Source organism: Clinocottus analis, unplaced genomic scaffold (assembly GCF_023055335.1).
Source record: "Clinocottus analis isolate CAN_PGR_092001 unplaced genomic scaffold, fCliAna1.0.p SCAF_13, whole genome shotgun sequence".
Taxonomy (NCBI): domain Eukaryota; kingdom Metazoa; phylum Chordata; class Actinopteri; order Perciformes; family Cottidae; genus Clinocottus; species Clinocottus analis.
Window position 1 is genome coordinate 13,430,001 of NW_027175854.1, and position 13,340 is coordinate 13,443,340.

The window sequence follows — 13,340 nt, forward strand, 5'->3', positions numbered from 1 at the left end:
ACATTTCTGCGATGAAAAAGATGAAAGTGTAATTACTATTACTAAACTTAAAGATTTGGTCTTCATTTTGTTTTCAGGCTTTCTGAACTGAACCAAAGTTAATCTCACGTTAAAGTTCATGCCCAGTAGAGACAGTAGTTTAGTGTCGACAGTAATTAAACTGAGATCGCAAACATGAAAATCACATTCAAATGCTAGTGTTTTGTAATGCAAACTAATCCATTAAATGAAATTTCATTTTAATAATTAGAATCATATAGATATCAAAGTACAACCCTAATCTCACGCATCGACGGCTGATCTGCCACAAATTCACTTTCCCTACCCTGTTTAATAATCCCCTCCCCTTCTCTTTGATGTGCATTTCAGAGTCTCCCATTGGTCAGATGCGTCCACCGCACGGCAGCGCCACGCCCCAGAAGAACAGCAACCTCCTGGTCATCATCGTGGTGTCGGTGGGAGCCGTCACCGTGGTCGTGGTGGTCATCGTGGCGCTCATCTGCACCCGGCGCTCCTCGGCCCAGCAGAGGAAGTAAGACGTGGCTCTGATGGGCTCGTTCATGCCTCGCTAACGTCTTTCCCGCTCTGAAATAATGTCTGCGTTCCCAAAAAGCGGGAAGGACCTGAATTGGCTTTTTTATCCCACTGGGTTCATCTTTGGTTGTGGGCGTGGTCTGGTCATCCTCACCAGGTTGTTGTGCGGTTTGGTGGCAGTTTGTTATTGTCATTGTTATTGAACTAATCCACGTTGAATTATAATCTTTTACTTTTCATTCCTGGTTGAACACCTATTGTAATCTTTAATCTTTTATTATATATAATAATAATGACAGCAAGTGTGGTTTAATAGAGTCAGACTTACAGCAGGAGTCACTGCCAGTATTCAGGATGGACCTGCATTATTAACAGAGTATGGTTATTGCCGACAAAAATAAGTCAGAAGTATTAAAGGATCAAACCCTGAGTATCATTTAGCAAGGCAGTAATTCAGTAAACATCTGTGTAATGTATCGTCCCGTACATTTCAGATGCTATTCTTCAATAGTCCGTTCTCAAAGTGATTTCACATTTCAGGAATTCTTAAATGATGCAATGCAATTTGATTTCCAATAACATTGTTGCATTGCTCAATATCTTTTTCATCTGCAGTCTGATTCCTGATGTTGTAGATCTCATTATTTCATGTTTGTCACATTTTAATTTGGTTTACTTTAATATTGGGTTCATTCTACAATCAAGGTTGTAATATTTCAAACTGTATTATTTCTGAAATATCCGTTTGGTTTCATTCCATAATCCAGTTTGTAACGTTTCATTGTTTTTCCCTGTTTGACCGGTCCCAGTCTTTATAATCCAGTTTAAGGCTGTTTTATAATCCAGTCCATGAAATCATATATTTCATTGCAAAGCGACAGCGTAATCCTCGTCTTCCTCCTGCTCGTCTTCCTCCTCCTCCTCCTCGTCCTCCTCCTGCTCGTCTTCCTCCTCCTCCTCCTCCTCCTCCTGGTCTTCCTCCAGAGTCTGTCTGCAGGTCGCTGCTCAATGAGGGTTCATGGTGGATGCGCAGGGGTGTTCGTGTTCTCCTTACACCTCCGGTCCGTTCTTCCTTCCTGCCCGCTGACTTCCTCACCTTTCTCGCCCTCTGTGCAGGAAGAGAGCGAGCCACAGCGCCAGCAAGAGGAAGGGCAGCCAGAAGGACCTGCGCCCCCCCGACCTCTGGATCCACCACGAGGAGATGGAGATGAAGAACATGGAGAAGGCTCCCAGCGTGGCGCCGTCCGGACACGACTCGCCCCTCCAGTCCTGCCAGGACCTCCCCCAGGTCGCACACAGCCAATCAGAGAGCCAGATGGGCAGCAAGAGCAGCCACTCAGGTACTTTTCATTCATGTATCCCCTCATCCATGTCCATGTACTAGTTATGTGTTATCATCTATATCAAGTGTATATTGCTCATTATTTATCAACATTTACGTGTGGGTGTCTCCCTTTAGATGTATCATGTTAGGGTTCATCCCTATGTTGCCTGGCAACATCAACATTAAAATGAGATATTCAATTGCTTTCATAATCTGCGGGCTAAATATAAAACGAGTCTTTATTTTATTCATTGATGTGGTGCTAACTGATTCATGTATACCAATTATGAGCCCGATTACATTAGCTGTGTAATGAAGCCTCTACTAATTATTAGATATATAAATAATTTCTGCCAGTGGATAATAGTTATCTGAGCGGATGTTAAAAGTCTCTGTTACGGCCTGAAGAAGGGAGAGAACATGCTGGAATGTTTTTGGTGTTCCAGCAGCCGACGGCGACGAGGCGTCCAGCAGCATCTCCACTCTGGACCGCTCCCTGGCCTCCAGGAGGGGAACGCGAGGCAAGATGATGATTCCTATGGACTCACAGCCCAGCAACACACGTAAGTGACTCCACGCATCGCAGGGACCCCGTCAGCTCAAAGGTGTTCAGAGGCACAGGAAGAAAACCTGCTTTGAGCTAAATGCTAACAGCAGCATGCTAACACTCTGATGTGGAGCAGGTCTACTGTTAGCACATTAATCTTTGCTCATCAGTACAACCGAGGCTGATTGAATGTGATGCTTTGCATTTAGCCATAAAGTATTGGATCAGTTGACTATTCTGGCACTGGATGAAATATCAGAAGATCACCAAAGCCCATTCTTTGGGCTGGACTCGGTTGGTAAGTTCTACAGTTACTAGTTGTTCAACAATTTTAAAACTTGTGGAGCTCATAGTGGCACTAGAGCGAGTCTTTCAATGTTGAGCTCTCTTTGAGCTGATGCCGAACACCAACGCGTTGCTCTTCATTGTTGCTCAACCATTGATGCTTTACACAGTGTTTGTGAATTGGCTCCTTTTTGGGATGAGTCGCTGCAGCCTGCTGCTCTCGTATGAACACATCGTTGTGTCCATATTGTGAGTGTGACCCCTGACACAGGTTGCATCTTCAGCACATGTAGTGCTTTTACACAGATGTGAAATGGCCGAACCCCAATTAGTATACTACTACTACTACTACTACTACTACTACTACTACTACTACTACTACTACTACTACTACTACTTACAACGCTGAAGTTCAATATGGACATCAAGTCATTCTGTGTTATGGTCACGGTTCTGTTGCTGCATGGACCGTCACGGGACAGTTCTGCGGCAGTTGGTTGTCTTCGGGTGATGAGGATGATGGTGGTGATGATGATGATAATGATAGTCACACGGTTCATCTCTCTCTTTTCTTCTCTGTCTGTCCCCGGGAGGTAGAGATGTAAAAGAACTTTTTTGCAAAAGTGAAGTTGGGGGAAGAGAGAACACACACACACACACACACACACACACACACACGCACGCACAATTTCCCACACAGATAATTAGTCTGTACTCAGAGGGGAAAGGGAGAAGATCTGAGGATGAGTGAATGAGGAGAGGAGGACAAGCAGAATGAGACAGAGAGAGAGAGAGAGAGAGAGAGAGAGAGAGAGAGAGAGAGAGAGAGAGAGAGAGAGAGAGATGATGAAGAGGAAATGTGAGAAAGAGAGCTGCAGTATCGTTGAACTTCAGCTTGAACAGCTGAAGTTCAACGAGATTTTATCTTTCAAAATCTTTATTATCATCTGCACAACAATGAACATTGAAGCAGACGCTGACAATGAAAATACTAAACCTCAGGATCCCTCTGACAAAGAAAAATGAAGCGATATATATATGTATATATGTATATATATGTATATATATATATATATATATATATTTATATATATATATATATATATATATATATATTAGGCTATATATATATATTTATGTATATATTAGGGCTCGGCAAAGTTGAAAAAAAATAACTGATTAATCGCAAGATTTTGCTGTGATTAATCGCATTATGCATTATATCGTGCACAGCCCAATATATATATACAGTCAGCTGATGTTGTTCTGGCACGAGTTCTGCTGTGAACTCTCATCAGGCGTCAGTGTACATTGTGTGTCTGGGTTTCTAGATGTGTGCATTGTGAATGTGAGTGTCTGCTGATGAACTGAATTTAAGGAGGGAGCCCATGGTGGCTGTCTGTGAATAGATGGAGTCTGTGCAGCCCACATAGGAGCAGAGGGCTTCATGTAACTCAAGGGGAGAAGCAGCTCAGAGTGTCTTTGGAAACATCAAAGAGGCTGAATATCCCCACAGAAACCAGCTGTGAGACCATTTGACTGTACAGAGTACATTCTGGAGCAAAGGACGGACGAACACAGAAGAGTCCACGTGTGGTCCAGAGAGGAAGTCTGGAGCCTGCAGGGCTGCTTTGCTGCACAGATTGGCAGTTTTCACCCAGGGCCAGAGTTTTGTCTCAGTGGTGACTTAATAAATCAATGCTATTGCCCGCAAAGAGTGGTAAGAGGCCCGGCCTGCTCGGCCTGTATGGAGGGATGTTTTCCTTATGTACCGACGAGCTAGGTGTGCGCGTTGCTGTTAGGTTTGCAGATGACAGGTTTTGAGAAGGAAGCAAAGACGCTGCACCGGTGGTGTGGGGAGCGCATTCTCAGCATAAACATCAATAAACTTTGCATAGATTTCCTGAACCTGTCCCAGAGAGGACACTTATGGAGAGTGACGAAAGCTAGCAGCTGCAAGAACCTCGTGACCACCATTGCCCGTGGGCTGACCGCTGACGACAACACAGACGACCTCTTCAAAAGGTGCCAGTTAGTCTACCCGCTATGGAGGCTGAAGTACCCGAGTAGCCCCTCCCATCCTCAGCCGCTTGTGCATGAACGATATGGAGAACCTGCTTGGTATGGGGGAACCAAGAAGACCAAACGTTGCTGTGGGCCAGTGCTCAATCCTCCAGCGGGTCCATGACACGAGGACAGTGGAAACCACAAAGGCCTTGACTCGTGACCTCAGCGTGCTCTCACACCATGCCCTCTGGCTGGTCTCCTGTGTTTTACCAAAAGTTGTGTTATTTCCACTGACGGCATGATGTCACATGACGTTGTATCCCTAGCTTGCGATGCGTTACAAGTGCATTCATGTTCAGCCCAACATGATCTTTTTCCTCACCCGAACCAAGTGCTTTTGTTTTCTAAACCTCCCGTAACTTCACATCACACGGTAACCACAACGTGTCACGCGCGGGAGCCATTTTTAAATTAAGAGCTACACAAAAGGCATCATCAAAGCCACGGCGGGCTCTACTCTGTCTAAGCAGCGAGATACGACGAGGAGCGATGAGAGTCCTGCTGAGCCCTGTTAGTGAACGACTGTTCTGCTTCTTAAAACCACCTCATTGGACCTTTCTGGAAGTTCTGGACACGTTACCGTTCCCCATGCGTATGCACACACACACACACACACACACACACACACACACACACACACACACGTAAAAGGCATTACTTTCCTTTTAACAATGTCCCCTTTTTGAGTGCTGCTTCTGTTGTGTTGTCTGCTCGTGGGTACTGACCTGAATCTCCCTTTGTGTGCAATGAGGCTCCATCTCTGTATCCAGAGAGCCACCTGTCGGTGTCACATCTGTAACACATCACAGCCATGAGCCGGTTCCTCATCTGATTACTGCCTCTCTCTTGTCTCCCTGGAGTGTGTGTCTGTGTGTGTCACATCCCGTCTGAGCTGAAACTTCATATTGTAATTACCCGCTCTCAGTCTGTCTGAGACCATTTGTGTCCTCCTTTCTCTCCTTTTTTCTTCTTCTTCTGTCGCGTTGTTCACTGCAGTTGTCGAAACTGAACAACGACAATTAGGTTACAACGCGGGTGTTCTTCTGCGGAGCGAGTCAGCGGGCGACGAGCCGTCCAGTGTTCATATGAAGGTGTGTGTGATATGTGGGTCACACGAGGCCTTCAGGCTCCTCCTGCCAGCGCAGACCTGTGCTCCACTGTGAGCCATTTGTTTTCTCTCCTTCTGCTTCGCTTTCTGTTATGTTGGCTTCATTTTATTTGATCTTCCATGAGGAAGACTCGTTCGTCCACTGGAGCCACTTCAGCGTTTGAAGCCATTCCTGTTGCACTGATGAAGAAGTACAATCATTAATTTCTTAGATTAAAAACATATTTTTGGACACCAAATCAATTCAGGGGTGACCCAGAAGAGTCGACAGTCTCACAGCTGAATTGTCGTCAAAGACAAAAGCAGCATCACTTTCTGGCTCAGTGGGAGTGCAAATTCATTTACAAAGGACTTCTCCCTCACAGCCTATTTTAAGACACACATCGATCCTTCATGCAGGCAACAACATCTGAGCAGCATCCTAGTTAAATACCAACGACGTGAGGCTACTTTCATAAGCACAGAACACGTGTGTCATCAGAGCAGGAAGACGAGCAGAGCGGCTGCTGTTCTGTTCTCAGGATGGACTCTGAAACCAAATCTCTCTCTCTCTCTCTCTCTCTCTCTCTCTCTCTCTCTCTCTCGCTCTCTCTCTCTCTCCAGCCTCCTTGTTTTTTTTCTCTTCATGTGTTAGTGCATTCACAAGAAAAATCAAACCCTAATCCTAAACCCTGGGTAGAACCTTAACTATTTATATCTGCAGAACCTTAACTATCTGTATGGGCAGAACCTTAACTATCTATATGTGCAGAACCTTAACTATCTATACGGGCAGAACCTTAACTATCTATATGGGCAGAACCTTAACTATCTATATGGGCAGAACCTTAACTATCTATACGGGCAGAACCTTAACTATCTATATAAGCAGAACCTTAACTATCTATATGTGCAGAACCTTAACTATCTATACGGGCAGAACCTTAACTATCTATATGTGCAGAACCTTAACTATCTATACGGGCAGAACCTTAACTATCTATACGGGCAGAACCTTAACTATCTATATGTGCAGAACCTTAACTATCTATACGGGCAGAACCTTAACTATCTATACGGGCAGAACCTGAACTATCTATACGGGCAGAACCTTAACTATCTATATGTGCAGAACCTTAACTATCTATACGGGCAGAACCTTAACTATCTATACGGGCAGAACCTTAACTATCTATATGTGCAGAACCTTAACTATCTATACGGGCAGAACCTTAACTATCTATATGGGCAGAACCTTAACTATCTATACGGGCAGAACCTTAACTATCTATACGGGCAGAACCTTAACTATCTGTATGGGCAGAACCTTAACTATCTATACGGGCAGAACCTTAACTATCTATATGGGCAGAACCTTAACTATCTATATGGGCAGAACCTTAACTATCTATATGGGCAGAACCTTAACTATCTATATGGGCAGAACCTTAACTATCTATATGGGCAGAACATGCTTGAACTTAAGGCTCCTCACTTCATCTTCAAATGTTCATTGTTTTAATCTCTCGTTATTAAATTAATCTGAACATAGCAGCTTTACCTCCTCTAAATGAATGCTACAACTAATTAAGACGTGTATTTGGACAAACCCTGCGGCTTCGTTTCACATAGGCTTTAATAAAGGACAGCGAATGGGCAGAGTAACACTGAACTGCATCTTTATGGTAAAAAGAACTACACTCCATTTTCTGTGCGAGTAACCTTATTGCTGCCCAATAACTGGTTGTTGTCAAATATATTCAAGCTCTGGAAGAGTAAAAATAGATGTGTGTTGTTCTGAAGTGTATTGTTTGTTGGAGTAATATTGCAGGATTGAACCAAACTGTAACCTCGTGCACATAATGAGCACTGAGTTGATTGTGTGTTCATTGTAAAGTGCCTGCAGGGTCCGCGCTGTTTTTATCTTTGCTTCTGTCTCTCTGGCTCTCTGTCTCCGTCCACCATGGAGGACCCAAGGTCCACACCTTTGTGTTTTCTAAATAAAGAGCACTTAAATTTGGTTCCGCAACGATATTGTACAGTGTCGAGAACGCCGTCGTTGCCAGTGTGTGTGCGTGTTTGTGTTGGCGGGGATGCAATGAACAGGGCCATCTTGTTGTCACTCACCTTTACCCAACACGTTCTTTTAAACCGGACAGGAATCCATGCGAAGCACGATTCAGGACGGGATCAGCATGATGTAGCTGTACCGGTTCTGTGGTTCTGGAGTGGACCCTATGGACTCCATTCAGCAACACAAACACCTTGCTTAATCCCCGTGTGATATTGCATGCTTGTACAAACACACCTTTTGCTTTGTTTTTTGCTCTGTGCTGTTGAGACATATCTCTCCTCCGTCTTCCTGTGTGTTTTAATCCCTTCCTGACGTCTTTCTCTTGTGATGGAGCGTTTATCCTTTCATGTTGTCATCGCCACCCCTCCGCCTTTGTGTTGTTTTTTTGTCCTCTATCTTTTCTGAGTATGTTTGGGTTCTCTAATTCAGAGCCCTTTCTGCCCGTTCTTTTGCTTCTTTCTTTTTTTCCCGTCATTTCTTTTGTCATCTGTTTTCTCGGTTTCTTGTTTAATATGATGTCTTTCTTTCTTTTCTTCCCTCGAGAGATGCATTTGTGTGTTTCCCCAATTCAGAAACCCACATTCCCTCATCATGCTCTTTTTCTTTTTTTAGTCTCCTCTAGTCACACACACGCGCGTGCACACACATGCACACACACGCCTCCATTAGCCTGTAGCTCATTGCACCAAAATCATCAATATTCTTACTCAATAACGGCATTGATCAGACATGCTCATCTCTGGTCATCCTGCTGCTGTAATCAAACCCTGCTTCTCTTTAAAAGATCACAGCAAAAATACTGTAAACAACACACACACACACACACACACAAAGCTGCTGATCACAGCCTTGCTGCCTCCAAATTGTCAATACTTTCCAATCAATACTGGTATTGATTAGGGTTTACTAGCAGAATCAGACCAAGTGCTCAAGAGGAAGCGGGGGGGGGGGGGGCTCACAATTCAAATGTCAGACTTTGACATGACCGGTCCCCTCCCACTCAGGGTCCAGGTCTGGAGAAAGGATACAAAATAAACTACTTGAATCCACTTGGTTAGGTTGAGGAAAGGATCGTGAAATACTCAGTTTGGTTTTATAAAAGGTCATTGTTTTTGGTTTAAATAAGTACAGAAGTAAAGCTGCGTTCATTTGAAGTAAAAACATCTGCACTTAAACTCTGAATACTTAATCTGGTTGTGACGTGAGCGTTGGTGGTTTTGCTCGGTCTGTGTGTGTCGAGTGGAACACTCATTTGTGAACGCCCCAAAATTCTGCACAAAATCTTTTTGTTTTCACATCAAGTAAAACGCTTCTGTCACCACGTTGAGACTAATTCCTCTCCATGAAAACAATTCCAGTGCCTCTGACTCGGCTGGGAGACATTCATTAACGTTGTAAAACGCAATATTGAACGCACCTCGCGCATGACACGCACAAACACACACACACACGCACACGCGCACACAAGTGCGCACGCACACACACACACACACACACACACATAAACAAACAAACAAACACACACACACACACACAAACACTGTCTCTTCAGGCCTGCTTAGAAGATAAGAGGCCTCGCTCTCTCCCTGTGTGTGTGTGTGTGTGTGTGTGTGTGTGTGTGTGTGTGTGTGTGTGTGTGTGTGTGTGTGTGTGTGTGTGTGTGTGTGTGTGTACCTGAGGCAGTGTAATTGTGATCAGTCTTGGTAAGTTTGACTCCCTGCAGTTTCCTCTCAAGGTCACCATGTGAACTCTGTCTGGTCGGACTGTTTCTATGACCTCATACTGCTGCATTCACTGGTGTGTGTGTGTGTGTGTGTGTGTGTGTGTGTGTGTGTGTGTGTGTGTGAGCTGATAGATGTGACTCTGTACTGCTTACAGAGAGGTTTCCCTCGCAGCACTTCTCTGTCGCTGTAGATAATATCACCAATCAATGAGCAGGACGGGTTGACCTCCATGTTGAATATATTACACCATTTATTAGGATTTGTATCATGCACCTTGTTTTACCCGATATTTATTTTACTGAAATATGTGATGTGTGGTGCCGCAGCCTGGTTGACTGGTTGTCCCTAATGTGATAAGAGCCTGCTGTCCTGACTGTGTGGCCCCTGTGTTTAAGGAGCCTGCTGTCCTGACTGTGTGGCCCCTGTGTTTAAGGAGCCTGTTGTACTGACTGTGTGGCCCCTGTGTTTAAGGAGCCTGCTGTCCTGACTGTGTGGCCCCTGTGTTTAAGGAGCCTGCTGTCCTGACTGTGTGGCCCCTGTGTTTAAGGAGCCTGTTGTACTGACTGTGTGGCCCCTGTGTTTAAGGAGCCTGTTGTACTGACTGTGTGGCCCCTGTGTTTAAGGAGCCTGTTGTACTGACTGTGTGGCCCCTGTGTTTAAGGAGCCCGTTGTACTGACTGTGTGACCCCTGTGTTTAAGGAGCCTGTTGTACTGACTGTGTGGCCCCTGTGTTTCAGCGGTGGTCAGTGCCATCCCGGTGCCAGCCCTGGACTCGTCTCAGTATCCGGGTATTCTGCCTTCACCTTCCTGCGGCTTCACTCACAACAAGTTCAGCTTGAGACCGATGCCTTTCCCGAGCCTGACCGTGGACAGAGGATACACACCAGGTACTGCAATACTCCTGCCACGTGAGAATACTACTGCTACTACTGTAGAGACAGAGGATACACACCAGGTACTGCAATACTCCTGCCACGTGAGAATACTACTGCTACTACTGTAGAGACAGAGGATACACACCAGGTACTGCAATACTCCTGCCACGTGAGAATACTACTGCTACTACTGTAGAGACAGAGGATACACACCAGGTACTGCAATACTCCTGCCCCGTGCGGATACTGCAGGTACTGTCGGGACAGAGGTGCCTACCTGATGTACTGGTCCCCGTCCAGAACCTCAAACACTGACACAGACTCAGAGGTTTGACTTCATTGAGTTGAAACATTTCGGAGCAGCCCAGCCGATCAACACAGTTAACAGCCTGCAGCTCAGACACCACCGGTGTTTGGATTTAACGAGCGACCGTGTTAACTGGTGACTCTCTGCAGACACGGCTGCTGACACTGCTGACACTCAACTGTGTTTTTTATCCACGGCGACCATGGAGGTAAGTAGACCTCCCCGAGTCACCAGTAAACACGGCCACTCGTTAAACTGAAACACCCGTTGCTCTGCACCGCTCTCGAACTGTAGAGCAGCGTCAGACAGCCCAACGTGGAACCAGCAGACGTTTAGACGCTGGGAACCGTTCCCCTGCAGTGGTTGAGGCTCGCTCACTCGTCTGGTTGGTCGGGGCAAAGCGTCGCCTCCGTTGCCAACGCGCGCGAGCTTGAGCTCTAGTGGATACGACAGGGCTTGGACTGCAACATCTTCACCGTTCCAGCTCTCTCTCTCTCTCTCCCTCCTCCTCTCCCAGTCGTATTTAAGCCCATTTCGCTGCAGAGCTAAATGCTAAACGACATGCTGGGGAGCTGTAATTCAGTAATTGGCTAATTCCTGGTCGGCTTGTATCAGTGATTTAACAGCAGCAGAGAGACGAGGGGAAGGCTTCAGAGTCATTGAATTAGCCGACACAGTGGGATACCCGATGGCAAAACGCACACTTTCAATGAGCTGAATGGGGGGGGCAGTGACAGAGAGGCAGACGTAATGAGCAGGTGATGGAGAGGCATTTAATGACTTTAAAGTCAGACACTCGCGGTCCCAGAAACAGGAAGACGTGGATCTCTGCAGAACTTGTTGGATGCATTCTGAAATCCAAATACATTTCTTATGATTTCGCATCAATTCACACACGGACAAAGAATTATGATGATAATCCTGCTCAAGCATTCCCAGCTCCCGCTGTCGCAGTGTCCATCAGAGGTTGAACTGATCTGGGACCTGATAAGTCGTGTTTCCGTTCAATTGGAGAGAGCATTTGACGCTAACTTTTAAATTGTTTACAAATATAAATGTTTCGAATGAACTGCTTTGGAGCAGATACGCTCAGCTACACGTTGTTTTGTGGGAAGTCGGCGCTGCGCTGTGCTGCACTTTAGGCCTTATGCTAATTCACGAGTAAACAGAGTCGAGAAGATGCTGATTCACTGGTAAACGGAGTCGAGGAAGTAGAGGTTGCTAACCAGACACAAAGCATGTGGGCTTCACCGTTACAGCATCTACAAAAGAAACATTTGTGCATTTCATTTCAAATATTTCTTTAAATTGTAACGATCTCTTCTCGTCTTCCGACCTCTATGACATCATGTCATCATTCACACACTGATGGGCGGGGCAAGATGCCTCTCCAATATTACATGTCTTAGGCTTTTATTGTGAAAGGTAAGAACGGAAGTAGTGGATCTGTTCTGCGTTGTTTCAATGCTGAAAGGTTCCCTGTCTTAGTTGGGATTATAAAGCCTCTGTTTCTTTCATAAATAATACGACGCCTTTTATCCGCAGTAAGAACGCTCAGAGAAATCAACCTCCTTTCAAATAATTCAGGTTGTTTTTACTTAGAGTAATATTTGTGTATTCATGACAGTAAAATACGTTGGGAAAAATACATTGATGTATTGATTGAAGTAAATATGTAGAATGATCTGTTCCATGTTGCACTGTCATGTTTCTACAGGAGCCCAGAACGGACAAACCAAGTACAGGCTCTAAAGAGCCTCTCTTTTTTTTAACGTTTTCTACGTTACCTGAAGGCCACAGAGGGGCGGGATTAAGTGTGATGCAATTTGAAACTTCACCACTTGAGGCCACTAAACCCTACACACTGCCCCTTTAACAGCCCAATTATTCATTATTATGCAAGAGAAATGCTCCTCAACACATACCTCCTCTGGTTGGGATCAGGAGAGGTATGTGTTGAGGAGCATTTCAGTGAAAAGTGCACTGATGTGAACTTCCAGAGTAAAAAACAAACTACTGTCATAACGCCATGAAACCAGTCCCTTATTAGCAGCTGGCCTTCTTCCACAGACACTGCGAATAAAAAGATAACTAAATAAATCACTGCACCGCTCTACTTCAAGATCTCTAACCAGTGGATATCCACCCACACAAACACACATTGTGTTTATGTCTAATCACGCTTGCTATGTTCAGACGCAGTGAGTCACCAGCAGACTGAGGCTCTCATTCACAACCGCTCAGAGAGGGAAAAAAAGGAAAACATCTGAGGTGTTATTAAACGGCACGGTGTTGTTGGCATCTTGAAGTGCATGCAGACTGTTCCCTGCTGCTCGGATCACAACAACGCGGCTGTGCAGCGTAGAGGAAGTGGTGCGTGCCGAGCAGAGGGATCAGGTTAGTTCCGGTTAAGGCGTTCTTTTACTTGTTTGGGATTTTTAGTGTGCGCCTCTAAACTGGCAATCGTTTCTGAAGCCGCAGTACATCCTGGTTCTTGTCTGTCGTTCCTATTCACG

General features: G+C 45.2%; 1 protein-coding gene across 1 annotated transcript in view; it reads left to right on the forward strand.

Annotated features, from left to right (window-relative positions):
• dcc (DCC netrin 1 receptor) overlaps positions 1-13,340 on the forward strand; it is a 205,214-nt gene that overhangs the window by 172,613 nt on the left and 19,261 nt on the right. The window contains exons 23-26 of the mRNA XM_068574751.1: positions 370-532; positions 1,651-1,874; positions 2,305-2,421; positions 10,380-10,529. Of these exons, the coding sequence (XP_068430852.1) occupies positions 370-532; positions 1,651-1,874; positions 2,305-2,421; positions 10,380-10,529 (654 nt within the window). The remainder of the gene's footprint in view (positions 1-369; positions 533-1,650; positions 1,875-2,304; positions 2,422-10,379; positions 10,530-13,340) is intronic.